General features: G+C 41.0%; 2 protein-coding genes across 2 annotated transcripts in view; one reads left to right on the top strand and one right to left on the bottom strand.

Annotated features, from left to right (window-relative positions):
• The window catches only part of adamtsl5 (ADAMTS like 5), a 63,874-nt gene extending 59,694 nt beyond the window's left edge, over positions 1-4,180 (top strand). Inside the window, exon 13 of the mRNA XM_085408252.1 lies at positions 11-4,180. Within this exon, the coding sequence (XP_085264378.1) occupies positions 11-330 (320 nt within the window). The 3' untranslated portion in view covers positions 331-4,180. The remainder of the gene's footprint in view (positions 1-10) is intronic.
• Positions 4,181-4,764: 584 nt separating this feature from the next.
• Positions 4,765-27,625, bottom strand: serinc4 (serine incorporator 4). Its single transcript, XM_085408263.1, has 11 exons — positions 27,192-27,625; positions 21,836-22,003; positions 21,307-21,485; positions 19,614-19,693; positions 19,188-19,281; positions 16,676-16,887; positions 15,968-16,063; positions 7,003-7,129; positions 6,743-6,855; positions 5,985-6,138; positions 4,765-5,890 (listed from the first exon to the last, which is right to left on the bottom strand). The coding sequence occupies exons 1-11, from the start codon at positions 27,303-27,305 to the stop codon at positions 5,683-5,685; spliced, it is 1,545 nt and encodes a 514-aa protein (XP_085264389.1). The 5' UTR covers positions 27,306-27,625; the 3' UTR covers positions 4,765-5,682.
• Between the last annotated feature and the right edge of the window lie 316 nt (positions 27,626-27,941).

Raw genomic sequence — 27,941 nt, 5'->3', positions numbered from 1 at the left:
TTTATTTTAGTTTTCCGGGCAAGAGTCCTTTTGAAGCTGCAACGAGGTGAGGAAACTCGTTACGACGTCCAGATCATCCACACCTACCGGAACCGGTTCCGCCTGGAGCACCGGGAGTTCCTGTGGGTCCCTAATGTGTGCGACTGCCCTAACCTGGAAGTAGGGAAACAGTATATCTTTATGGCGCGACGTCACATTAATTATGAGCGCACATTAAACCGAATTCTGCTTGAAGAGGAGAGCTATGTGGTGCCATACAGACCCAGAGAGGATGAACTGTTATGGCCGCTTGAAAGGCTCTGCAGCAACAGAGGACCCAAACAGAACTGAGGGGATGAGTGTTGTCGCACGCTTTACTCAGATATAACATTTCTGGACCTTTAAACCAACATCAGATTCCTTGTGATGCATGTATTCCAGAAATACTGAGAGTCCACGATTATTTAAAAGCCTGATCAGCTTACTGTACAATTTAGAGCACTTTAGGTGACACTTGTGCCACCTTTAAAAACACCAAAGAGAAAAACTGACTGAAATGGCCTTTTTATTGTGGCTATTTCCCACAGCCATCATATATTTTTATATTATATTTGTTTTTGTGTAAAAGAAGAATCCACTTTGAATAATTTTCTCCTTTTTCTCTTTAGTATTTCTGAAAAAATGCCTAAAAACCAGAATTTTGTATGACAGGAAGCACATGGCGATAGCTGTGGTTTCAAAATAACTTCTGATCCTATCAAAGTCTGTGGGAGAATGGCTCAGTCACCTATTTTGGGTTGTTCTGAATATATGTTTTGATCTGTTTTGTAAATCTTGGTCATACTATTTTCAAATAGCATATGTGATATGAAACCTCCAGCTCATTGGCTAGCGAGATGTCATCAAGGGTTGATCGACAGCACCAAAACAATAAGTCAAATTCAACTTATAGGTTCATTACAGCATCGAGACAGCAACTTAGATTACAGATATCCGAAGATATTAGTGGTGACGAGGTTTTAAAAAATTAGAGCTGTCATTAAATATTACACTACATGATCAAATAAAGACACTTCATTATGAGAAAGGGGACAGAATGCAAAGCTGGGTTTCCAACAATCACGTTTTCAGATGCTAATCCTGGGATGTTGATGAAAACAATCTCACCTGGAATAAGGTATACTGTGTGCCAAACTCAGCTCTGTGGAGCAGCTGCTGCTCACCTGCTTTAGACTAGTCATAGTGCGAGAGGCGGGGCACACCCGGACAGGTCGCCAGTCTGTAAGTGGGCTGAGAAGCGGGGTACCATAATAACAAGCCATAATTAGTGAACATGAGTGGACCGATATCAGATGAACAACTGAAGGTTGTTCACCAGTGCATTATTGAGGCACTGTAAAATATTTAATCCCAACAATGGGGCTGTTTCATTGTCTTTTTTTCTTTTTTGAAATAATTTATCTGAATTTCAGGAGTGGGACCACACCTCATACACTTCCCCTCTGGTCCCATGGTTGTATGGTTTTCTTGCACATTTCCTTTCATTTTCACGCTTGCCAACCCACACAATGCTTGGCCCAAAAGCTCCTGCCAGTTCTCCCTGAGGCCTTCCCCAGTCCACAGACTCAGGTCTAGCTCTGAGGCCTTCCCCAGTCCACAGACTCAGGTCTAGAGCTATCTTTATTCCATCTGCCACTCTCTTTAAATAAACACTGTCAATCTAATCAAGGATGTGGTTCTTGCAGCATTAATTTGATGTGATAGTTTGTGATTCACAAGTTAATCAGAGTGTTGAACGTCCACAGCGTAATTCATTTCAGATTTTTCCAACATGGAGGTTTGGAAGTCTTTAAGAAGATCGACACACTGGCTACCTGTCCAGAGTAAAAGTAATTCCAGTTCTTCTCACTGCGTAGTCCTTTCTCAGACAATAGACCAGAATATAATGCAGACACTAACTTCACTACTCAAACTGTGGTGTGACCTGTCCTTACACTACAGACAATGGGAAAAACCTGAAACAGCAGTCACGACAGACTGAATTAGATGCTTTATCTTTGACTGGTGATATCTAATAACAGATTGTTTCACAGTGTTCATGTATGAAAAATAAGCTTTAATCATAACACAATAATTTTGTGTCAGCTGTGTAATGTCTTTCATAACGTTGCTTATTTGCTGTATTCATTTGTTAGAGTATGTTAAATCAGGTCTGGCCTTTGATACTTACAGAAAATAAATATACAGTATTTTATTGTGTGGCGCTGATTAGCTACAAATGTACTACAATATAACTGATTATAACTGTTTTAAGAAACCTTGTAATGAGTTAAATGGTTGAACTCTGCTTATTGTGTTGTGGATTAAAAATATCATATTTGCTTTTGAACCTAATATACTGTATGTATATGTGCCAAAGAGACTCTCTTTGTCTTTATAATGTGCGTGTGTATTCAAAGACCAACCAATGTAAAATAACAAATGAGAAAAAATTAACATCCGTAAGACAACTGTATTTACAAAAACCCTTTACATCTACACCAAAGGAAGCACTAAACAGTGGCTAATACAACTTTATACACACACACATACATACATATACAGACATATATATACACATATACATATATATATACACACACACACACACACACACACACACACACACATATATATATAATTGTTTTTTACTAAGTCTGGTTCCTGCTCATTAACTGTATGTGAGTCATCACAGACACTTGGCTCAGTTTCCCTTCATTTGAACAGGGACTATTGGAAACCAGTCCTAGGCTTCATATACTTACATCAACGAGACCTTTTGTGGGATGGAGCGGGGCTATGTTAGATGCACAACATATTTCAAACTCGCTCTTGCAGACATGATTACTTCATTTGAAGGCATGAGACAGGAAGCTTCTATCCCTTCTGCATTTTTAATACTTTTTAAGCACTCCTGGATTTATTTTTTTAAGTTTTTAAAATTGCTTCACAATTTGCAAAAATAAATGTAAACAATAAATAAACGTATCTGGATAATTATTGTGAAATACAGAAGTGAATTATGTCATTTTAACACGTCTTCAGTTAATCGTTAAAAAAAAATCATGTAATTCTACTTAGCTGCCTCTCAATTGTTTTAGTAAACTTTGTCTCAGAGTATTTAAAGATCAAATTCTGATGAAACAATGCAGACATGATCTTTTTCAGAATTTAATTTAACACATGAACAAATCTTTCTTTGGGTTTGTGTGGAAAACGAATCAAGAGCTGCCGCATCAAACAGAAGTGGGAAGCTATGAATGAATTAAAAGAATAAACTGATGTTTGTACATTTTCTGGTTTCGTTAGCGCTACATGAAATAAAGCTCACATTCTGTGCTGGATGGATTTGTTTATCGTTTATTGAGAAATAGGGATGGGTATCGAAAACCGGTTCTTGTTGAGAACCGGTTCCCACTGTTTGAATTCCTTGGAATTGTTTGCCATTTTTGCAAACGATTCCCTTATCGATTCCAGTCGCCCCGAATGACGTCACCACATTGCGGAGCATCATTTACCTGGCAGGAAACATGGCGGCTCAAACGCTCAAAAGTTTGATTATACTTTACGAGAACGGATGACAACAGGGCCACTTGCAATACTTGCAAAGTAGATATTTCATTTAAGGGAGGAAACACTACGAATATGCAAAAGCATTTGCTCACAAAACACGCGATGACCTTAAATGAATGTCGTGAATCTCAACCCAGCAGCAGCGGTAACGTTTGCACGTCCTCTCCCGTTACTGCGGCAGGTAAATAATCAACTAACAGTGCATATTATGTTAGCGCGATCTGCCTTATTACTAAACCTGCCATTACTGTGCATTTAGGTGACCATGATGAGAGACAGACAGAGTCTGGCTCAGTCGCTGGCAGTTCTCGCTGCAGTCTACCGGTAGCGTCTTCTTTCAGGCCAGGATAGACGAATGTCACGAGCAGTGACTAAGTTTGTGGTAAAAGGCTTGAACCCATTTGCCACAGCAGATGCCCCCGATTTTCGGTAAGTGAATGTGTTTAATTGTAGGCAGGGACATTACTGGATATTCTTGTGTAATTGCTACAGAATAATTTATGTTATACTTTGTTATTGCTACAGAAGAATATTTATTTTATTATTTTACATTTACAATTTCTTTTCCAGGGGACCCTGTGACACCCCATTGAAACTGTTGGGTTTGTTAGGCCATGTTACTCCTAAATTTCTATCTTGTTCAAAGAGAAGATATAAAACAAAGTTCTAAGCTAATCGACCTTAGTGTTCTCCTCTTTTAAAAAGAATCGATAAGAGAATCGATAAAGAATCGAATCGTTAAACAGAATCGAAAATGGAATCGGAATCGTGAAAATCTTATCAATACCCATCCCTATTGAGAAGATCACCAACACTTTTGTGTCTGTGCATTAACAAACTAAAGCCAGAAGTTTACTGGCTTTAGCTTACCTTTACAACTGGCAGCATGGGGAAAAGCTAGGCTAATGTGTTAGCGATTTCTAATCAAGATGTTAAGCTAAAAAGAACGAGTTTTTTAGGGTGTGTTTGCAGCTACCATCTGGTTAACCGAGACTGGAGAATCCCTCATGTTGGACTGGCAACCACACACATCAGGCAGTTGTAACTGTCCTCACAATGAAGGAGCTGATTACTGCTATGCTACTGCTATAGCAGTTACGCCCTGCACCGACCACTACAGACATCAAGGCAGCGTCTACATCATCTTCAAATTGGATAAAGTTAACTAATAAAAGATAAAAGGTTAGTTATTACTGATGTAAACTTGAAGATTTTCACATGGGTCTGTCGGGAATGCCTTGTTTTATATGGAGCCAGTCTCATGTGCATTTTTCTTTCTTTCAAGATGACTGGATTATGCTTGTTTGTATGTATGCATGACATTATTTTAGATGAAAGATGAGTGGGTCAAGTGTAGTTATGTGTAATGTGACCTTTTTTTCAGGTTTGCAGTTGTATGCGGAGGAGAGAGATTAGATGTACAAAAAGATTCAAAGTTACTGCACAGATTGAACTGTAAATGTGTCGGTAGGAAAACGTGTTGCTTTATAGGTAGTTCTTAAACTGTTTGTGTTTTTGCAGAATTTGAAAGATTTGTTCATGCTCCATAACCCTCAATTATTTGTCATAGGGCTAAAAAGGCTCTGTGCTTTAGGGCAAATTCTTTATTTGATATACATGAAACAGTTTTAAATGTTAGGGACATGCGCCTCTGAAATAGTAATCTAGCAAATACATAAACAGTGTTCTCTCTTACAATTTTAAGTGTCTACATACTGCAAAAATAATAAAAATACTAAAATGAAACATTCAAAATCTTTACACCTACCCTCTTACTGTGATACCCAGTATACTGAGTGAGAGTTCATTTCTGATCCCTTTGGCAATTCATATTATAATGTGCTTCTAAACCACAGTTACGTCCTTGTTAGTGGTTTAGGGTATCAAGCCTGTGACATCAGGCCTGTGCCCAGTTCTTCACATGTCAGCAGGGGCACCACCCGTGGGTTTCTCTCACAACACCATGAGTCTTTGACCCCTCACCCCAGTGACCTCCACGCCTGAAAATTTCCTCCTGCTGGGCAACACGGGGAGGCCCTCCGACACCTGACCTCTTGTCCACTCTTCTCCTGCCAGGCTACTTCCTGAGTGTCAGACACTGACAGTGACATGGCGGGACGATGTTGAGCGGCGTTTGATGCGTGATCGGCGAGGTCTGGATTCGTTCTGACAGCTGCACAAAGGGCCCAGCAGGAGCCAGAGGTAGAGGATCACACAGGCCCAGCAGGACGACATCTTCACCCAGAAGGTAGACCAGCTGCCGTGGGTGAAAGTGGTCTCCAGCACTGCTGACTCGTAACTGGGGAGAAGACGGCACAGATTACAAAAGAAACATCTCAGAAATGTAAAATATATATGTATGAGAACAATGTCTAGAACTGTCACTTACTAACCTGAACCAGTTAGTGAGGGTCATCATGACGTACAGCGAGGCCAGGAAGAAGACAAAATGAAAGAAGAAGTAGCTGTAAGCCACCCTCTGTGTCTCGTTGTGAATAACCTTCTGACAGCCTTTGTTCTCGTCATCAATCGCAAAATCTTCTTCAGCTGGAAGATTACAAGTGATATGCTGGTTACTGCAGAACCATCAGTCCACTGTAGCATCAACTGTGAGGCATAGTTAGGATTACACAACAGCAAAGGTGTTTTTTTCTTCTGCACACACAATCATTTATGAGAGAGAGCACTGAGTCACAGTGAGCATGGTTGAAACATGACAAAGAACCACCTGGCCTACCATAATCTGCATTTAGTAAACAAGTGGAAAACATTATTCTGCTGTAACATTTGTATCATCAAGTGTAAGGATTGGCTAACAATGGTTGCAGCTTTTGTATTTAAACTCAATCAATAAATCTCCAGTGCCCATCAGCGGGACAACGTTAGCTCCTGATGTCAGGTGTCAGTTTCAAAAGTCTGCCGGTGCTGTTGGTGATCCTGGATCGAGCTGGTCTTTAGAAGAACTGCAAGTGCTTCAACATAGAGTTTACATTTGCACACTTCTTGTTAAAGACTGACACAAGTTGATACCAACCTCTTACCTTTACATCCTCAGTTTTAAGGGAGTTAATTTAGTTGCAAGAAGAGTTTTTAAATGGTCAAATGTAGCATAAGGACCAAATGAAACCAGGTTAAGTGTTTTAGTACACACCTTCTTCTTCTTCAGGGCAGCAGAAACAGCATGTAGCTTTCTGGAACTCATAGCGGTAAACTTTGATCATCCAAAATGGCCCGAACACCTCTGCCAGGTAGGAAGCTTCATTACTGGAGGGAAATTAGACATCAACACATTTGTTGCCCCAGCAGAGATATGTGGCTGTGATGTAAAATGCAATGCATGCTTACAGGACATTTTCAGTCACTTCTTTGTATCATGCAGATACTCTGTCTAAAGATGAAGTGTTTACTCACCATGCAAAGAGCACACAGCAGTACATGATGGCGGCTCCAATTATGGCCACAGCGTTGCCTTCTTTCTGGATGCCATCTTGTCCCACACTGGGGTAACAGACGGTCATGTTCATGCCCTGGTACACAACTGACACAAAGATAACACAGCATGCTAAGTTTTACCATCGCATCACACCAGGAAACTCAAACGCTGGTTTATATAATGTATGAATGGCTGAACACTGACAGTACAGGTTCAGAAGATGAAACAATATCACAATTTATATTTAAAAAAAAGAGAGAAATCTTTATTATCAGAATACTTTATTAATCCCTGAGGAAATGATACGGTCACAGTTCCTCCAACACAGTAACTGACTCAATATTAAAATATGACATCTTTTCAAAGGACTCTCGATCTACTGTGTACTGATTTTAAATAAACACAATAATAACATGGACTGAACCACCACCCACAACCACTAGCACTTTATATAGCCTCTGTAGAAATTATCCACATATTTCACTTAGCTTAACTGCACTACTGTAAATGCTGTAAAATACAATAATTATAATTCTACAACTGTTTGCAACTGTATATAACTGTTTATTAATATGTATAAGCTAACATAGCCTGTACACTCACTACAGCTGTAGCCTGTACATACTTATAGTATATTCATAACATACCTTCATACCGTGTACATTGTACCATACCTATAATAGTTCCATATTCTGTAATATATCTATATTATTGCTAAAGCAGTTTGTGGATGGATGCAAACTGCATTTCGTTGCCTTGTACTTGTGACGTGTGCAATGACAATAGACATGAATTCTATTCTAATTCTAATCCTTAGCTATGGTGGCCGCTGTAGGACCAAGAGCCCTGGCCAGCGTTGATCTGCAGTGAGTGTAGCCTGTCAGGCTGCTGTTTACCTCAGCTGTGCACATCTGCTCAGTCTTGCTCACAACAATGATACAAGTCGAGGAGTCGGTGACGCTCATTTGCTGAACATCTTCAGCTTTTCTGTTGTTAGCTGCTGTTAGCCGGCCTTCACAAAACTTTTTATTCTCTAAACTCTCATTTGTCCAGAGGATCACATGACCAATCTGGTGACAATAAGTAACTGCAGCAATATCAAGAATAAATAAGCATATTTATGCACAGGAATTAAAACACCGTGCCATTTGGTGATGTAATTTTGTGTATTTAAAATAATTTTGTTATAAATTGTTCCACAAATTATGTGGCCAGACGTTTGATCTGTTAGGAGAATTATTTACGCAAAGAAAATGTTCTGTTTTGTTATTGTTGAACAGTAAAAAGGACGGTTTGCAGTTATTACAGTTCTTGTTGTCTAAGGTGTTGTTGATGTATCCAAATCAGAGTAACTAAGAAATGAAGCAGAAACTGTTGGCACCTGTCCCAGCTTGTTTTCATAACCTGTGGTTACTGCTCTCGCTCTCTACAGTGTGCACACACTTTGATGTTTAAACTGCGCTTTAAATAAAACTGTAAAAAACTGACTTCTGCCAACCTGCACTGTGTGTTCTAAGGGGGGGGGGGGGTAGTGCACCAACGAAAGAAGGACTATACCCCCACTGCTGGGGTAGAGGGCTGGCACGTTGTAGTAGCAGTTCAGCAGTGTTCTCACAGGCCCGCTAAATGCAGAATATTTCCTGTGGTTTTAGCAGAAAGCAAAGCTGCAAGAAAGAATTTGATGAAGCTGCTTTGAGAGTTTTGTGCTGTAATATTTTTCAGCTGTCATGGCACACCACGTGGAAATTTTAGTTCACTCTTATCAAAAGCTGTGAGCATCATCCTCATAACCTTCTTCCTCGTTGTGCAATACGTATTTGACATGGATTATTTTTGCTCATGCAGCCCGGGTTTACATGTAAATGATGCAGTCTTCATGGCTGGGCCTCCTTTTATCCTCAGCATGTTAGTCGTGCGAATGGAGTCTCTCTAAGTTTATCAAACTTAGAAACAACGAATAGGAAGGGTAGGCAGTTAATAGAAATCCCTGTCTCTGGATTCAGCAGAGACACATAGACTAGCTGCCATGTGCTTTCATACCAGACCCAATGGTTCAAATTTGCAGAGGCAGTGATGAAAAGTATTTTTGGGTTTAAATTATTTTACTAAATATTGAGATGAAACTATCTGCATTCTGTGTAAAACGTAGAATATATTGTGTTTTCATAGACTACAGATATCAAAATGGAAAGTATAAAAGTGCAGGTTGTAACCCACCCACCTAAAAACACAGCAGACACAATAAAATCCCTCTGTTATCGTATGAAAAACACTCTCACATTAGCAGTGCACAAAGCTGGATGAAATCGAGTCTCAAAGCTGAACTGTTCTTCTACTACATCAAGAGTTTTTGACATTTTTCAGCAAGCATGACTCACCATGTCGAGCTGCTTCAAAAACTTTTTTCATCCTTAACTAAAGCTGTGAGCATCATCCTGCTTCAGTACTTATTGGACAAGGACTATGTTTGTTCCTGCGATCCACATTCACATATAACTGGTGCAGTCTTCATGGCTCTCCCACCTTTAATCCTCAGTTGTTTAGTCACCTTAATTGAGTCTTTCTACAAAAAGACGATTTATTATCAGCGCTATTGTAGTTGTGGTAATTACATGCAGCTTTTTGGCTTTTTTTTGGCCAAATATCTCTTTCTGACTGGCATTTGGGCAGGCGCTGTTCTGCTTGAGGGTGACTGGTACATCTGTCTGATAACAAACATTGGTAGAAACCACAGAGGAATTGTTTGTAAGGAGAATCTGACAAATGAGGAAAAGCACACCAAAGCTACATATAAGAATGAGTCAGTGGTAAGTAAATAAAATAAGATAAAATGCGTTTCTCTAACAGCTCTACCATACAGATGTATTTATATAGATTTAGATATATATTCATAGATATCTTTGGCAGTTGTGCATTTCATGTAACATACAGATAAATAAGTTTTAACATTTTCCTGCCTTCCCTTGTAGGACATTGGCTTTGGTGTTTTGAGTGTGCTTTTCATTATTTGGAATATCTACGAATTTTGGAAACCCATTTGTATTATGAGACGGTTCAACAACATCAAGTCCTCAGGGTGCCCCTCATACTACAGATGGGTGTACGAAGAACTTCTTTCAGAGGAGGTGAGCAACCACTTGAATGAGCTCAAAAATATAGTAGAAGAAAAAGCAAAGAAACTCTGTGAAGGATACTTGAATCGCATTCGAAAAGCTGAGCTGCAGACACAAACAGAAAATCACCATAGCAACAGTTCCATTTATAACAGTAATGACGAGCCTAATCCCAATAACAGTGAAACTGACGCCGTCAGTACTGACACCCTCTTTCCCAGGAGTGATGCCGCTAATCCTAACAGCAATGCTGAGCAAAATTCAGAAACTGACACCTTGGTTGCCTGGCATGTAATTTCTGAACCATATTTCTACCTGAACGATTACACTCAGGTGGGGCAGAGCTGAAAACAATGTTACTGTGACCAAAATAAGCTTCACAGAGACTGTTGTTGGTTCTTGCATTAGTTTCCATTTAGTTTCAAAAGTTTTTTAAACTTTAATGCCGGGCCCCACAAAGACAGACAAACAAGTACACTCAGATCAGGAGTTGCCAAAGCAGCAAGAGCATGTCTCCCTCTTTGAGTTGTGTCTTTTCAGTCACTAATTCTTTCTCTCAGAAACATACAGATTACTCTGTGTGCGTCACGGTGAGCTCATAGAGCAGAATAAGCCTTCCAGGAACACACAACTCAAACAAAGGCCGAAGAAGAGAGTAACGAGACCCCCCCACACGCACACACACACACACACACACACACACACATAGCTGGACTGGCCATCGGCCCACCGGGCATGGTGATTTTTCGTTCTTATGGGCCAATGGGTTTTGGGGGGGGGGGGGGGGGGGGGGGGTTCGTTTTTTTTCCCGTAACGGCATAAACACTGAAAGGTGGTGGATTGGCCAGATGCTGGGAGATGTGTAAAAATAACTCAATTGTTTGGTGGTGGCTATTGCGGAGCTTCCACAAATTCAGTAACATTAGCAAGTGGTGGAGGCCAGCAGATGCAACACACTGGCAGGTGGATGACGGAAAGGCAGGAGGAGCAGAGACCCGAGGCAGTGAACTGAACTTCAGGTAAGAAGTTATGACCTGCAGTCTATCTGGTCAGATATAAACCAAGTTTAGGTGGAGTTTATTTTCGTTATGCTGACTTTTTACAGTCAGTTACAATAACTCGTACTGCGTACTAGCTAGCATGATGGAGTATATATACTGCTGGGCGGGTGCTATGATGTTACTGATGTTGAATTTGTTTTATCTTATTTTATTTATAAGGTTAGTTATTAGAGTTTCCAACTGTCCTGTAAAAAACGGAATAGTCTGGTATTCAGAGAAAATATTGCGCGTTTCGTATTGAGGTGAGAAGGAACACAGTTTGTCCTGGACTTCAGCTACAATGAAAAAATACACAAAGCTGGAGTTATTCTGTGTCTTTGCTGTCAGCTGCCTCTTCTTCTCTCATTCTCTCCCCTCTCTCTCCTGTTTCTACTTCAATCATGAAACTGATCAATGATCAGCTGATCGGCTTTTCTCTCTTGTTTGTTTATCGCCCACTTTGTGCCAGAAAGAGGAAACCAGCGGATGTCGCGCTAAACAACAGCAGCATATTTAAGCTTGATCAGCTGTTGTTAGAATTTATTTAATATTAATTTCTAGTATCAGCTGATGTTTGCTGGAGCCACAGCTGTAAAAGCTGCTGGTCATGATACCGGTTTGGATTGTGGTGAGAAGGAAACATGAAGATGAAACCAGGAGATGTCCTTACTGAATCATCAGAGCTGAACAGGTGATGGAGAAACAGGTTTACCTTTTAGGTCAGCGGTCTCCAACCTTTTTTGTACCACGGACCGGTTTATGCCCGACAATGTTTTCACGGACCGGCCTTTAATGTGTCGCGGATAAATACAACAAAATAAAACTAGTACCGGTACCGAAAAAAAGAAGATTTATTCATAACCAGTGTTGGGAAGGTTACTTTTAAAATGTATTCCATTACAGATTACAGAATACAGAATACATGCCCCAAAATGTATTTTGTAACGTATTCCGTTACGTTACTCAATGAGAGTAACGTATTCTGAATACTTTGGATTATTTAATATATTATCATGCTGTTTACAACTACATGAATGTGATTTATTACTATTACTGAAGGTCCGCGGCTCCGAACCGTAGTAAAGGGACCTCTGGCTAATACGTGGGTTCTGTGTTGGGCTCGTAGCTGAAAAATAGCTTTACTTTGTTGTCTGGGTCAACTTTTCTTGCGAGAGACAGAGAGAGGCGTTGAAAGACTGCTCCAACGGAACTTATTGTTTCGGAGGAAAACACGAACACAGCGTACAGTCGAGTCTTAATAGCTTACTTACAACTGGGCTCGTCAGGCACTCTTCTTGGCTGCAGTGGTTATTATTATATTTACATGCTTCCAGCTCCCGTTTCTGCTCGATGACAGCTCGTACTTTCCCTTTTTCTCCCTCCCTCGCTCACAGACACATAACGTGTATGGCAGTCCATTCTCCCTGCAGCACGGACTACACTGCCCATGAGGCTGCATTCTTTAGAGCTATGTCTGTAGCATTCTGCCTGTTAGCTTAGCACAACAACAACAACAAAAAGGCGCTCTCTCACCCAGGAAACACGCAGAGAGAGCGTCACCATGTAACCATGGCAACCGCAGTGCTGCCGCCTAGAACAACAGAACGTAGCTGTCAAACAAAACCCAAACAGTCCTGACCCGCGACAATATGAAACAGGAAAGTACCGCAGTGTAATCCATTTATTTCAACAAAGTAACTGTATTCTGAATACCACCTTTTTAAACAGTAACTGTAACGGAATACAGTTACTCATATTTTGTATTTTAAATACGTAACGGCGGTACATGTATTCCGTTACTCCCCAACACTGTTCATAACACACGTGAAAAGACCCAGGAAAACCGAGTTAACGATCAAAACGATAACAAAATAACGCTGAAAACGATAAAAACCCTGAAAATCATACATTTCACACCTGAGCCTCAACTCTCGCAGCCCGTTACCAAACGACTCACGGATCGGTCCTAGGCCCGGGGGTTGGGGACCGCTGCTTTAGGTGACATAAACGAGTTGAAGGGAAGTTATGAACTGTTTCTGAGAGACTAATAACACCAGGATCCTTTTCTAAGTAGCTGACAGCTGGTAACTGCAGGGGCGGGTCTAGCAAAGTTTTGCCAGGGGGGCAGGTAGGCATTAACAGGGAGAGGGGGGCACAAAGAAATACTTTTCTTTTTTATTCTCATTTAAAATGTTTCGCTTTTAAAAAATAATTATCTGAATCTTACAACAAATGTTTTCATCTGATGTCAAATGTATAGAAATCCATTATTGTACATAGTAATTTTTTTTAGGATCCCATCATAATTTCTTCAGAAGTAGCTAAGTACTGTATATGATGCCAGTATTTTCCCACATTTTCTAGATACTGTACCAGTACTGTGTGCAAAATGCCATCAAAAAGTCAATTAAGTTTTATTCTTTCTCACCTGTCTTTCTGTCTCCTTTCACTTTTTAAAGGTTGCCATGTTAGAAAAAATATTTTGCCCTGCCATGCTGTTTATTGATGTGGCAAATGAATGGTTTATGAAAATATATCTAAATCTGTCATCAGTAATCAGTAATGATCATGTCTCCCCTCTAGTCTTCTCTGTCTTAATTTCAGGTTTTCACCATGTGTTGTAGATAGTTCAGGAGGTTAAGTCGACCAAGCAGTTTAGAATACCAGAATAGGGAGGATGGTGTAGGTTTAAGTTTATTAGACTGATACATATATACCAACAAGACAGTGTACATCACTGTGACAACAGCGTTTGTTTTCATTCAAAGGCTTTATGGTTTTTCCTATAATACCTGGTGGGCCGGTCTCTAGTCAAAATGCCCGGGCCGATTTTTTGTCCCAGTCCAGCCCTGCACACACACACACACACACACCCACACACACACGTGCACGCACACGCACACACACACAGACACACACACACTTCCCTTCTGGAGACGTTTCCATGACAGGTCAATCCATGAATTAAAGGAAACTCAGCCACAGTAAGTGGGAATTAACTATTACAGTGTGTAAGTATGTGTGTGTGTCTGTGTGTGGTTCCCAGTCTGTGTTGAAAAGTTGTTTTTATAACAAACTCAGAGTGCATATTTTCTCAACATGTTGCTGCAGTGTCCCGAGCTGCCCGAGTGCCTCTGAGCTCTCACACACCTCTCCTACACACACAAACACACCTATAGTTTGTCCTTGTGGATAACAGCCGATTACCGAGAACATTTTCAAACATGACACAGCTCACAGTCTGCTGAGTGACCTTAAAGAAAGCGACAATCTTCATTTAGAAAACAGATGTAGAACTTTTCTGCTGGGCCTTCAGTGAGGGTTTCAAATGTTTTATTGAGTTCTGACATTTACCCATAATGTGTTTAAACAGCAACAGAAAGTAGCGAGAGTCCGTCCAGGACTGCAAGTGTATGCCAGATTATGCCAAAGCACCAACAATGGCAGACGATGACTCAAAGGTAGCTGCAACAGAGCCTCAGCATGAAAACATGCCTTTGCCTTTATACTTTGTGATAATTGTACAGAGAGTAAAGTTTTACATAACTCACTGGTTTCACAGCTATAGGCAGCTATAGCCCCTATGTGTTTGCGAGGCATCACTGCAGCTAATATGGACTGTAGACAATCATGCTGCTAGCATTACCTGTCAGGATTGAACTACACCCTCTTGTTGAATAAATTCTCATTTCTGTCACCTAAAAACAAGGTGGTGATGAAATTAACGCTAAAATTTAGACTTCAAAGACTGGAGTTCTTAAACCGTGGGTGACATCATGCAGTCTGTCGAAGTTATGATACAATTTATGGCTTTTCTGGAATAAGAGCATAAAATAGCAACACAAACAAATTTAGATTTCTCCAACATTTGTGTAAAATAACAGCTATTTAGATTCAAATCGTGAACCCATGTTGACTTTATTGATGTTTTACCTTTGACTAAAAACGCACTGTATTTAACCAAACGAGTCCAGAAGTAGCAAAAATGGACTAAAAACATCCAACTGCTACACTTAATGAGGGATGCATTGGTACTTTGGTTCCTCCTGGACGCCTGCTTTACATCACCCTGCACTTTGCTGTTCATCGGGACAGCTGTGTTTGGAAGTGTAACGACTCTACCAGCCAGTATTGTCAAAGCATCCATGTATGATTCAGACACATTTAGATGTAAAGCCTGGATAAGACTTGGGTTGTGTGATAAGCTGCTGCTCTAATGTCTCTGTTATGTGAAGGGTCTTTGTTTTACCTGGAGCCAACAGGTGAGTCACTGGGAAAACGGAAAGGCAAATTATAGAGGAGTATGTGTATGTGTTAGGGTTACATCCTGGTATAGCGCAAGCTGTCAGGCCTCGTCTGCCTCCATGTCTCTGTGCATTACTCTGTCTTAGTTACTTCCTTTTTTATTTTGAAGATGGATTATTTGTACTGAATCTTGTACTTCCCGTCTTTGTCCTGCATTTGGGTTATCTTCCTCTGTGAGTGTTACACTTTCAGTTTTTAAATTTGTGCATTGTTTCAATCACTACATCGCAGTTATGCAGAGAAACGCTGCAGGAAGACAACCCTTATAACCCTCATCAGGTTACGCAGGTGTCATTTAATCCAACAACATTGATCGATCGCAGCTCTGAAGAAAAAAGCATGAAGAGATCCGGGTGCATGTGTGGGAACTTGTTGCACATGTTTCTCTTTTAATCAGCATGTAAGGGGAAAGTCCACGTTTCTGTGTCAGTGTCTCAGCCGAGCGATCTCTGTGTTTCTGCTCTGCGTTTGATTATTTACCGTACCTTTCTCTGGTGGACGGCTGGACAGTGCAGAGAACGTGAGGTACATGACATAACAGCTGATGATGGAGGCCTGAAGGAGCCCAGACCGAGGCTGTTCTGTAGACAGAGAGAAAGACAGAGGATGGTACAAAAGTTCTCAAAGGGGAGTCCTGAAAAGTCTGGCCATGATTATTTTTCATCTCGAGGAAGAAACCTTCAGCTCAGCACTTCAAACTGCTATAAAGAACCATCAAACCTGGCAACGCTACTGTTGTCCCAGCACAATGACCAGGATGTAACTGTCCTCCATTCCATATAGGGTCTATTTTTCTTTTTTTATAAATATTTTTATAAATATAGAATATAAAGATTTTTTACCAAACTACAGATTTGCACAGTACAAATGCACACTACACTACCTCATGCTGTGTGATAAATGCAGTGGAGTTAAAAGTCTTGATGTGTATTCCTAGAGTCCATAAACTCTCACAAAATGTAAATACTCATGTAAAGTACCAATACCATTACCTGTACTTGTCTGAAAGTACAGGCCTGTGTTTAATCCTGAAGCCCAGACATGTGTAGGCAAAGCACGTCTGGTTTAATGGGAGAAGCAGATAATGTTAGCTTACATCAGCTCTCCGTTCAACAGGTGTATGTTTGCACAGCTGGATGTGGACTAAGTGTTATTTGCAGATTTGTTGCCGTGAGCGTGTTTCATCGACTCACTCTGTTTCACACACGGTGTGACGGCAATGAAGGACATGAGACCACAGAGTCCCAGGTTGACCCACAGCAGGACTTTGTTGAAGTGGCAGGCAATGGGGTGGGTGTAGTACTTGTACATGAAGGTGAAGGCCATAGTGGCGATGGTGTAGAAGAACAGGGTGGCGCACATTACCGCCAGGTACCAGCGCTTGTTTTCTGCTGCTCCAGTCAACCTGAGAGGACAGATGATCGTCAGAGCTTGACTGAGTTCATATTCAAGTGTCATGGTGTTCCACTGCACGAGTGATTATTCCACTTTGAATTTGGCGAGACAAGGAAGCTGGTGGGAAAGTGGCATCCAATTATTACATCAGGCTTCATTTTTAACTGAGAGTTTATTCCAGCCCTGTTGTTTTACCTGTTAACACTAAAAACAACAGATCTGTATTGTTTTGACTGAACACATCACACCTGAACCGTATGCTTACCAAAGCAGAGCTGGGCTTTGAGCCATTAATAACACCAACTGGGACTGTAAGAACATTTCCTCTGCTAAGGTCCATAAACATTAAAGATGAATCTCTTAGTCTGCACATCTGCATCATATACATGAACTGTGGATAAATGACATGTACAGTAACATTTGCTCTCCTTGCCATCCTCATGGGTAGAACTCGGTGGTTAGTGGTTCAAACCTCTTGTTATGGAGATTTAAACTCACACAACTGGAAAACAACTGGAAGACAGAATGCATGTATACAGCCTACTTTGACGTGAACATGTTTAGCATCTTTAGCATGTAGCTGAAAGTAAACCTAAAGTTATGTTTAGAAGTGAATGTGATTTTCTATGGAAAAGGTTTCAGAGCCTTCATTATAACACGGTCTCAGTCTGTAGTTACTTTCATTAGTTTGTATAGTTTTATGTGTGTATTTGATTTTCGTTTAATTGTGTACATGTTTTTAATTTGCTGTACCAACAGGCACCTATAAATCAAATGTGTGACTGTTATTGTTATTAAGATGGAATTCGGAATATCTCACACAGTCACTGAGTCAGTCGGGTATTTAGGACTCACAGTGGTGAGGCCAAGGATTGAGAAGACAGTAAGAATAACACTGGAGTCAGCTTGATAATGCAAAGAGAAATCTGCCAGGTGCTGCAGCTGTGAACCAAAGAATATTTGGTAACATTTCTGACCTGTAAACCAAGACTGGAGAGACAGTGGTGAATGAAAACTCCACGTCATTGTAAAGAGAGAAAGAGGCTTTTCTGCCTGTCTGCAGTGGCCTCAGAAAAGGCCTGAATGAATAAATCCTCTTAGCTGTCGTGGCTACAACTCATCAGAGTTCAGAGGTGGCTGAGCCTGACGACAAAGGCAGCCGCAACAGCTGGATACAGTAAATAACATCTGGGATACGTCTGGACGGATAAATGAGGACATGACAGAAAGGATGCAGAGAGGATAGAAGTGCCAACAGAATTATTATTTCTTAGTCCGTCGGTTCTCCGGTCACTCGGAAACTATTCAAATTTCATGAACACGTCCTTCTTTTCCTGAATATTTGAGGTCTGGATGATTTTCTTTGATCACAGCAAACTGAATACTTTTGGTTTCAACTACTCCAGACGTCTGAAGACAGACGTGTGGTTGCTGTTTGTCGCATGTTTCACCCACAGAAAAAGCAAATAAAAAAAGAAGCAGCGCTCTGTTTTACTTAGCTGGTGCTGAATGAGTCTGATTTGAGTTATTCTGCAGGACAGAAATGAATCATCAGCACTGGCTTCACACGAGGCTGGAAGAAGCTGCAAAGGACCCAGAAACCGTACATAACAAGAGATGGATGCTACAGGTCTGACAAGTCCAGCTGTATATAAATGTATGAGCGCAGTGGCTTTTCTTAAATAACACAACACTATGTTCAGTTTGGAAATGATGCACATTAGTGTCCAGAAGGATGATAAAGCAGTATATGCTGCACATCCCCAATTTATAAGCTTTATCCAAAATGTTTCCATTTCTCTTGTAAATATGCAGATTACAGAAATAAATAGATGTGATTGTGTGTATTGTTTCATTGGTATTTTGTGAAGGACTTGTGTTATGCTGAAAACCAAAAATATGTGTTCACTGCGAAACAAAGAAAACATGTCATTCCAACACCATGTGGCGCTCCTCCTCTGGATTCAGTCTTTCCAGATGTTTAATCTGACTGCAGGGATTCGCTCTCATCCAGCACTGCACCGAGGCATCCCAGAGCTGCTGGATGTGCTCATGGTCATGAATCGTTTTTTCATAAAGTTTCATCGTGCAAAGACGCATTATGATGTCAGCAAAACACAAGCAACACAGCAAACACAAAGTTAATGACACACTTTTTAACAACGTCAAGATCCCCACAGACGGGGTAAGTGTGTCCTTGTTTTGGATGATTGTCAAATGAGTGATTCCACACAGCTACGAGTTCGTCTTCTTCATTTCACAACATAAAATCACACATTAGGTGATTCTGTAGGACAGTCTTAGTCTTACCAGTTCTTGTTCCAGGTATGTGCAAACGCTGTGATGAGGATGAGCTGAATCAAGATGAAGGCGAATCCTCCCACCACACCAACATAATGCCAAGCTGAGGCAGGTAAAAGAGAGAGAGAAGCGCCATCATTCAGTGATTTATTTCAAGATGACAGAGGAAGCAGTTAACAGGAAAGGAAAAACAAGAGCAACCTGTATATAATAAACTGGCTGTGATCTCAAACTTGTTTCAGCATATTTATTGTCCCCAAACAAAGTGAAACCGAGCTGCAGAGATTTATGGCCCGTTGATGAATGCCCTGCAGGGTTTCGATAGTGCTCAGGAGCAGATCTCTGCTGCCCCCTAGAAGGGTTTAGAAGGAAGGTCATATCTGCTCTCAGGATGGATTTGCTTCCAATGAAAAGCCTGATAGAAAAGTTTCTCACCATGCAGGAAGGACTCTGTTGGGATGAAGAAGGCAGCAGTGCACATTCCCAGCAGTGTGATGAACTTAAGGAACCAGAAGCTGAAAAAAGAAAGAAAAAAGGAACTGTTAGTTTTTGGGGGGTTTTAAACCTTCAATATAAAAGCTTTTTTCCAACGATTTTGTAATTTTTACTAATTTACAAGTGCTGTATTACTTCTCTATTGAACCTACAAACCCACTCATTTCTGATACCAAGAACAGAAACAGCAGAATCTGAAAAACGTACCTTTTGCAGACTTCTGAGCTCCAAATCGGCTTGTTTGCTCAAACTTACTTTATTCATCTGATGTGGAATGAAAATATATTCACTGTGGTGTGTTTTTGAACTAATAATTAGAATCAGCATAAACTCAAGCTGCTGTTGTAAAGATTTACAGCATCTGCTACCAACATGAACATTACATGTTTTATGTTATTGGATTTTCTTCCAGCTACAGACTGAATGTCTCTGTGCAGAATTTTAAAATGCTTGTGTGCTGCTCATGTTTCCTCAGAAATGAAATTCATTGTACTGACTTTAGTGGCCTCATACATTCAGATAAATACTTTATTTAACAAGAAAAACAATTGAAACACAAATAATAAACTCCCAAAGAGGGAGGTGCACGTTGATGAGCACAGTAAGTTTTTCCTCCGTGCAAACACTGTTTATGTGTCTGCGTCTGGTCTTTAAGAACGAGGGTACTCGGTGCTCTGCAGGCCACTGTTAGAGCTCTAACCTTTCACTGTGCTACTACTAAGACTCCTGTGAGTTTATTTATACCAGACAGAAGCAGCAATCCAGTCTGTCAAATCCTAATCCGAGTTACGTCACAGCTATAATCGACTGCACTGCAATGGAAAGTGCAACAACAAAGAGCTTTAATTAGAGCAGCAGCTTTCAGTAGGTACAGGCTGGAGTATTTAAAGGCGTGTGTGAGGACACACTCCTAAAGTCTAATTTAAATATTCAAGGAAATCACATAAAAGCAGGCGGTGCACATTTAGGTCAGATCTGCTGCACTTGCATAACAGTGTTACAATAATATCCTGCGTTATGCTTTTGATTGTTAATGTGAATAAGAAAACATTACAAAATGTAAAAACTGAATATTTTCTTGAGTATTTTTAACTGAAACATGATTGACTCCAATCTGCCTTCTTTACAAGACCTGCACAGGTCACATGACACATCATCTTCTGTCCCTGCTCATAACCTTCACACAATGCTTCATTTCTCTTTTATATCCTGCTGTCTGTATGTAGTTAGGACATATTCCTATAGTGTGTATTTATATTAATATCTATACAGAGATGTATGTATTATGTATAGTGTAAATAGATAGAATAATATGTATAAAATACACAAACACTACCATTGAAAAGTTTGGACACGCCTTCTCATTTACTGTTTTTTCTTTGTGGTCACGACTGTTTACATCATAGATTCTCACTTTTGTAAAGTGTAGAGTTGTTTGGACAAACATACGGTATTTTACTTTTAGGCCCAGATTGGGAAGACTCCTACAAATACCTATTGGTTGATTGATTGATTGATTGGTGAACTACATTATTAACCTCTAACAGTCTGTACGTGTATCTTCTTGTCACTCATTGTAACATGTTGGTGCTGAAATGTGGAAAAAGGCTCATGTGTAACACTTCACACTGACCCGTTGTGTATGAGTGCTCTGAAGTCCTGACTGGACTTCACGTCAATGAGGAACATCGCCATCATCAGGTAGAAAGAGGAAGTGCCGAAGCAGACTCGATAGACCGCAGAGTAGCCCACCAACATCTCACAGTGGCCCCCGCCGTGCGCCTGGTCACACACCACGTTGAAGAAAGGCACCTGAAGTGACACGTCACATTCATGATGACGTCAGAGATGGTGCTTCTCCACACTGACTGACTATTCAGTGTATTTTCGTCTACACATTAAATTCACACAGCTAAGACAAATAATTTGGTTTATTTATTCTTTTGTTCTTGAAACTCTTACCTGCAGCAGTTATTTGCAGAACTACGTACAGAATAATAATGTTTAGTAGTTATTATTCTGTATGACTTTATTTAATGTTTCTCACATTGTTCATTGGGGTTTGAATTCACTCATGACTGTGGACTTTGTGTATGGAGTCAGAATAGCTGCACTGTATAAAGCGCACTGGTAACATATTGAACAACTGAGCAAACACTCACATTTTCCCTGACGAGCTCGGAGACCGTGCGGGACAGCATGAGGCAGGAGACCGCACAACTCATTATGTGAAAGAGCGTGTACATGACCCGCGTGCTGGTGGAGGATTTGACCGGAGGGCAGAAGGCACAGCAGAGCGAGCAGGGAGCCGGCCCACAGCAGCAGCATATCTGAGGAGGAGAAGAGGCAGCTCAGCATCCAAACAGCACACAGGCCACGGACATATTTCTGTCTGCTGTTACAACTGTCACACATAGCAGCTGAGAAGATGTGAACTGTATTTCACCAAAATCCCACTTGATCTGAAACGTGTAATATGTTAGTAAATACACTGCATGCTGCAACAAGTGGAGATAAAGTTAGAAAAATAAAATCTTTGGCATGTGGTCACTTCCGGCACACAGCATCTCCTGAGTCAAAAGAGCATCTGACGGCCGTGGGTGATACATGAGGTCAGACAGCAGAGTAGAAATGATGTGCACTGATATTCAGTCCAGAGTGCTGAAAAATGAAAACCATGAACTACTATGAGCTCCATAAATTTGTTGCCTTTCAACAACAGGAGAACTCTTGATCCTTAAGCTCTAATTTACTTTACGGGTATTTGGAGTAGTTTCAAACTGCTTTAGTACTCATTGAAAGTTGAAGACTTTCTGTAGTGGGCACTGCAGTGTTGAATCGTGCTGTATGGTTAAGTTTACGTTAAGCAGAGTTTACTATCGATGCATGGATTGAACTCCCAGTGCTGTTCCACATCTCTGCAGACCTTTTGGTGAGCAGCAGACCTCTACAGGACAATGTGTCCTGCTGGTACAGGGACCCGGAGGATTGAAAATCCTAAACACTGCATCTGCACAATCCAAGTATTAAAAGCAAAACTGTCTGAAGACATTTAAAAGTCCCAGTCTCACACTGCCAATGATGGCAGATTAATGAGTCCACTGGCATCTGGCTGGTTCTGATTCTCATCAATCAGAGCTGTGGATGACTGAATGTAAGCCCGTGTCCACTGATCCTGAACTAAACCTAGAGGAGAAACCTGCACGCTCATCTGCTCATGTGCTTCAGCAGCCTCTGCAGTCTGTCTGTAGTAACTGTGTAGTTTTATATTGTAGATTGTATTTCTCTGCTTTGCTTTGTGAACTGTGTGCATATTTGCAGGCACTGGAACTGCACTAAATACTAAAGGAGTAAATCCAGATGTATTATCACTCATCATGTGCACGTCTTAATCTGATAGATAATGCAGAGAGGATTATCCAACATCTTCTCATTGAGGGGAAGACTGCATCAAAATAGATCTTTAATCTTGGTCAGTGGCTGAAAAATGATTTGATGAAAGACGATTAAATGGAGCGTATATCTCCTGATATCCCTTCCAGCTGAAGAATGGGTTTCCATTATGCACTGACTGCTCACATGGCTGCAAATCAGTCAGTCAGTGATGTTGCTCTGGTCATTTTTGTGGGGAACAGTTTCCGTTTGTTGGTGCTACCTTTTCTATTTTTGTAGATTACTTTAAATTTTGAAGAAGAAATATGTGCTTTATTAGAATTCTATAATTCTAAGATAGATTTTGGTCTATATTACAATATATGTATATATTAACACGTACATATGTGTGTTTGCTGCAGATTTTGGGATTCACACCCATGACTTGAATCTCCCATTCCACCACATCATAAAGGCTTTAACTGTGGAGCCCAGTGAGCTCATTGATGAGACTATTGTGATGTGGTGTGATGTCCTGCTCTGAGCAGCCGTCACAGAATGGTAAATGGACTGGTTCGTATATAGAGCTCTTCTACTCTGAGCATTCAAAGCACTTTATACGACTTGCTTCATTCACACACCCGCAAGCACCTTTATCTCTCTTTCCTTTGTCGTTTCTAACCTTCACACTGCGATGGATGAATCAGGAAGCAACGAGGTGAGTATCTTCTCCAGCAGCCAGGGATTGAACCCCCAACCTTCTGATTAGTAGATGACCAGCTCTACTGCTGTGGCTCCTCCTGAGCTACAGAATGGGTACACTGTGGTAGTAAAGGTCAGCAATACTACCCAGGTAGGCCGTGGTGTTTTAACAATGCCGCTGCTAATGGACTCGAATGGTGCCGAGACAATATCCCCCGCACTATTGAACCACCAGCAGCCTGAAGCCAGTGATGCCACACAACATGGATCTATGCTGTCCTGTTGTCTCTGACCCGGACATCTGAATGTTACAGCAGAAATTCATGCTATCAGAGCGGGCAGCATACTTCCAGTCTTCTGTGTGAACTGTAGCTGCAGTTTTCTGTTCAAAGCTGACAGGAGAGCCACATAATGTGAACTTCTGCTGCTGCAGCCCACTTGCTTCAAAGTTTAACATCGTACATTCAAAGACGTTCTTCTACATGCCGCGGTTCTAACAGGTGGTTACTGCTGCCTCAATGTCTGCTCAAAGCAGTCTGACCATTTCCCTCTGACACCAGCAACACACTTTCACCCAGAGAACTGTCACTCAGGTTTTCTTCTTCAGACCAACCTCCCAGAGATGATTATGTGGGAAAATACAGTAGATCTGCAACAGACCCGCCCATCAGACACCAGCAACCACATGCACAGTCACTTAAACCAGCTTTGTTTACCATCTCTGTTTACTTTCTTACATACTGTACACATTTACATGCTTATTGTTTATTTGTCTATTAGTCAAGTTGTAGATTTGTTAATAAAAGTGCTTTTATCTGCACTCTGACTGATGGTCTGACGGCCCAAAGAGAAGCATGGAGATACTGTAATAACTCCAAGTCACTTGATAATCACAAAATAAACTACTTTGTAAACTGAACACCTAAAACCATCTCTCAGCATGCAGAGCATGAGAAACCATAAATGCATCAGATGTAAATTGTCCTTTTTTGCATTCTGAACAAACCAGAACTGTTCATAATAAAGAAGTGCAGATGTTTCTGATGGAATAAAGAAAACTACACATAAACAAAAGGGAAACTTTATAGAATTTATAAAAAAAGGTTTATAAGTTGAGCCACCTTACAGACAGCCAGGTGTCTGCCCTGTGGCCTAGTTTAAGGTTCATAATGCAGGATTACTGGTCACAGAGCAAAGTTGGGCCATGGAGATTAAACCAAAAACACGAATAATCACTTTCATTTAAAAACAGCCAAATAAAAGAGTGGGTCACACAGCATATTCAGGGCAGACCACAGACTGTTAGGTACAGAGTGAAGACTAAACGTGGAGGAGTTTGTGAGATAGAGACGGAGTCTTCATTCAGGCATTCATGGACGTTTGCATAAATGAGCCAGGTTGTCCTGTCAAATCACAAATGTAAGAATATAATTTCAGAAACACAGGAGTCACTCAACGTGTTACTTCTACATGATGACGATCTCATCTGCACCTTTCCAAGTATTAAGTGCTAATCCTGACCCACATCTGCCTTTCACTTTGTATCGCAAAAGGACCTCTGTCAAGTTTATGTATTTTAATCTATGTATATTTCTTATAATATGTCCTTTGCATTTTATTTTCATCCACTGAGGTTTGAGGGCTTCACCTTAATGGAAGAGCAACATGGTGGTGGGAAGGGTTTCGCTGCTTTGTGAAAAGGCAAGTTGTTCAACAACAGAACATTTCTCAGTGTGATAAAGTAAAGAACTACATGAACTATCCTGCAGAACATTAAAGCTTTACAGAATCCACAGAAACCTGTGTGCACAGTTTGAAATCTAATGCTGAGCGCCTTTAAGCCTCCATGCACTTATAAAGCTCCAACTGTACAACATGGATCTGACAGGACCTTATATTTTACAGAAAAGAAAGAACCCCAATGATAAGACAGTCCCCTATGGGGAAGAAGAACTCCCCTTTCAAATACTCACTGAATCATGGGAAACGTCCCTGCATACACAGCAGCAAAGCTAGTGAATGGTTCAGGGTCACCTGACCCGTCCCTAACTATATGCTTTATCAAAAGCAGAGCGGGTCTCTGTCTCCTGAACACAAACTGGGACAACTTGACTTTACTGGGACTCCCTGAAATATATCTTATATAAGAGTAATATGAACTCTTTTCCTTTCAGTATTCTTGCTGCACAGGTTCAGGAGCGCTGTCATGAACACAGTTCGTTGTTGCACAAATCCAGGTTAAAATTCTACCACACATGCAAACCAAGAAATAAGACAACCTACATAAAAACAATCTAGAAATACAGCTGATCCTGACCTAAAGGTAATTCATGAAGTGTAGCAAAGGAGGAAAGTGACCTGAAAATCAAGCAGGCTTTCTTCTCTGAGCTAAAGAGGAGCGGGACCTTCCGGGTTTCTACCAGTGCACAATCCGTCATGGTGTGGGTGCACAGGTCCACATAACATCGATAAATGCATATTCATGAAAGCCCCATAAGCTAACATAAGCTGCTATTAATGTGATGTGTTCTTAGCAAAGGTCTTGCTTATTTCAGACAGATAATGCCAAAACCTCATTCTGCACATACTCTAACCTGCACCTCAGACCTGTCCCCCACTGGGAGCATTTGGAAGTAACATTAAGTAAAGTATGGATGTATGGAAACAGGACTGCTTTCAACAGGTCTGTGGTTCTATGATAAACAGGCCAAATACAGCTTCAAATCCAAAATCCAAAAGTAAATCACCTTTTACTAATGGAGAGCAACATAAAGGCGAATGATGCAGAATGTTCAGAGTATCATGTTGCACATTACTAAACCGAAGACAACGCCGCTGCTACCGAAGAAAAAAACTGTTCTTTAGTTCTATACTGCTGAGCAAATGAACAAATCTGGATCTCGGGCTACGTCTCAACACTGCAATGAGGCATTGAGTCCCATTGTCACTGGTGAGAAAAATCAAACATGTAGCCATGCAGTCTGCAGTGAAAGAGTGCACTGCTGCAGTAGGATGCCAGCACTGCAAACAGTCAGTAAAAAAGCTTGTAGTTCACTCACGTACATTTATTGTTTAACAGCACTGGCTCAAAGTTATTGTCCAGAGTAATATTTACACATTTCTATAGCATCTGTACAATATATGTCCAATGCTGACCTGGGACCAGCAACAACATTAAAAAGCTCCTTACACATTAATATGTTTCTGCGTCCTGTAACTGATTATTTCTACATTACTGTCCTTCTACTTTTTAATAAAAACAAATACAGCTACAGAAAACTCTTAATAGCTACAGTGAATCTAACTGACTGGATAAAAGCACTTCAGTGAGTATGCACAATCATCTCATGAGTAAATTCCTTTAGTTTAATGCATTACAAACTAAACTGACACTGAAAAAGGCTCAAACAGACTCCAGCTGTGCTGCTGCTCACCAGCTCTCACCTGATAGGCCACCATGTTGAGGAAGTAGTTGTAGACCCCGCTGCGGTTCATCCCCTGAGTGGCCGACATCGTGAACTGCTTTTCCTCGGCCGCCAGCACCCTACATTTGGCCATGAACGTCCAGCACAAGCGGCTTCTTTTTCTAAGTGCCTACAAAGATGGCATCCTCACATCCTCAAAGAGGCCAGAACGCAGCGTCTAATGGGTTTTTCCTCAAAATGAAATAAAAGGAAAGATGCACAGTCCGGCAGCTTGTTTCTGCGCGCTCTCTTATGCTGGATTAGCGGTAAATCTAGTCCAACTAGGCTCTCTGCAGATGAGACATGAGAGCTGTGTTGCTCTCAGTCCAGCCTCACAGAGGAATCAGTTGTTTTTTCGCCCATATCCTGCGTGCTTTGGCTCTGCTGCCGAGTTAGGCGCTGCCAGAAAATAGGGAGAGGTGGTGGCGAATGCCCGGTGCCCTCCCTCTCTCCCCCAGTCAGATTAGGCAGAGAGTGTGTGAGGGGAGGAGGGAGTGGGAGAGAAATGACGAAGAGGAGGAGGGGGAGGGAGAGAAGGAGGAGGTCAACAGGGATCATGTGCCAGTCCCATCTGTCCCTTTCCATTCCATATTCCCAGCATTGCACAAAATCCACAGCACAATGAGATTGGGCATGTTTAATCCAGATTTGGAAAATTAAACAATTATCCTGTGTGACTTCTGGAAGCTTGACTCGCAGTTTTCTCCGAGACCTGGGCCAAGTCTGAGAG

Source organism: Rhamphochromis longiceps, linkage group LG1, assembly GCF_057381845.1.
Source record: "Rhamphochromis longiceps isolate RC_006_pf linkage group LG1, R_longiceps_female_GT1.1, whole genome shotgun sequence".
Lineage (NCBI taxonomy): Eukaryota > Metazoa > Chordata > Actinopteri > Cichliformes > Cichlidae > Rhamphochromis > Rhamphochromis longiceps.
The sequence above is the reverse complement of the archived record's forward strand: the minus strand, read 5'-3'. Positions and strand labels throughout refer to the sequence as shown.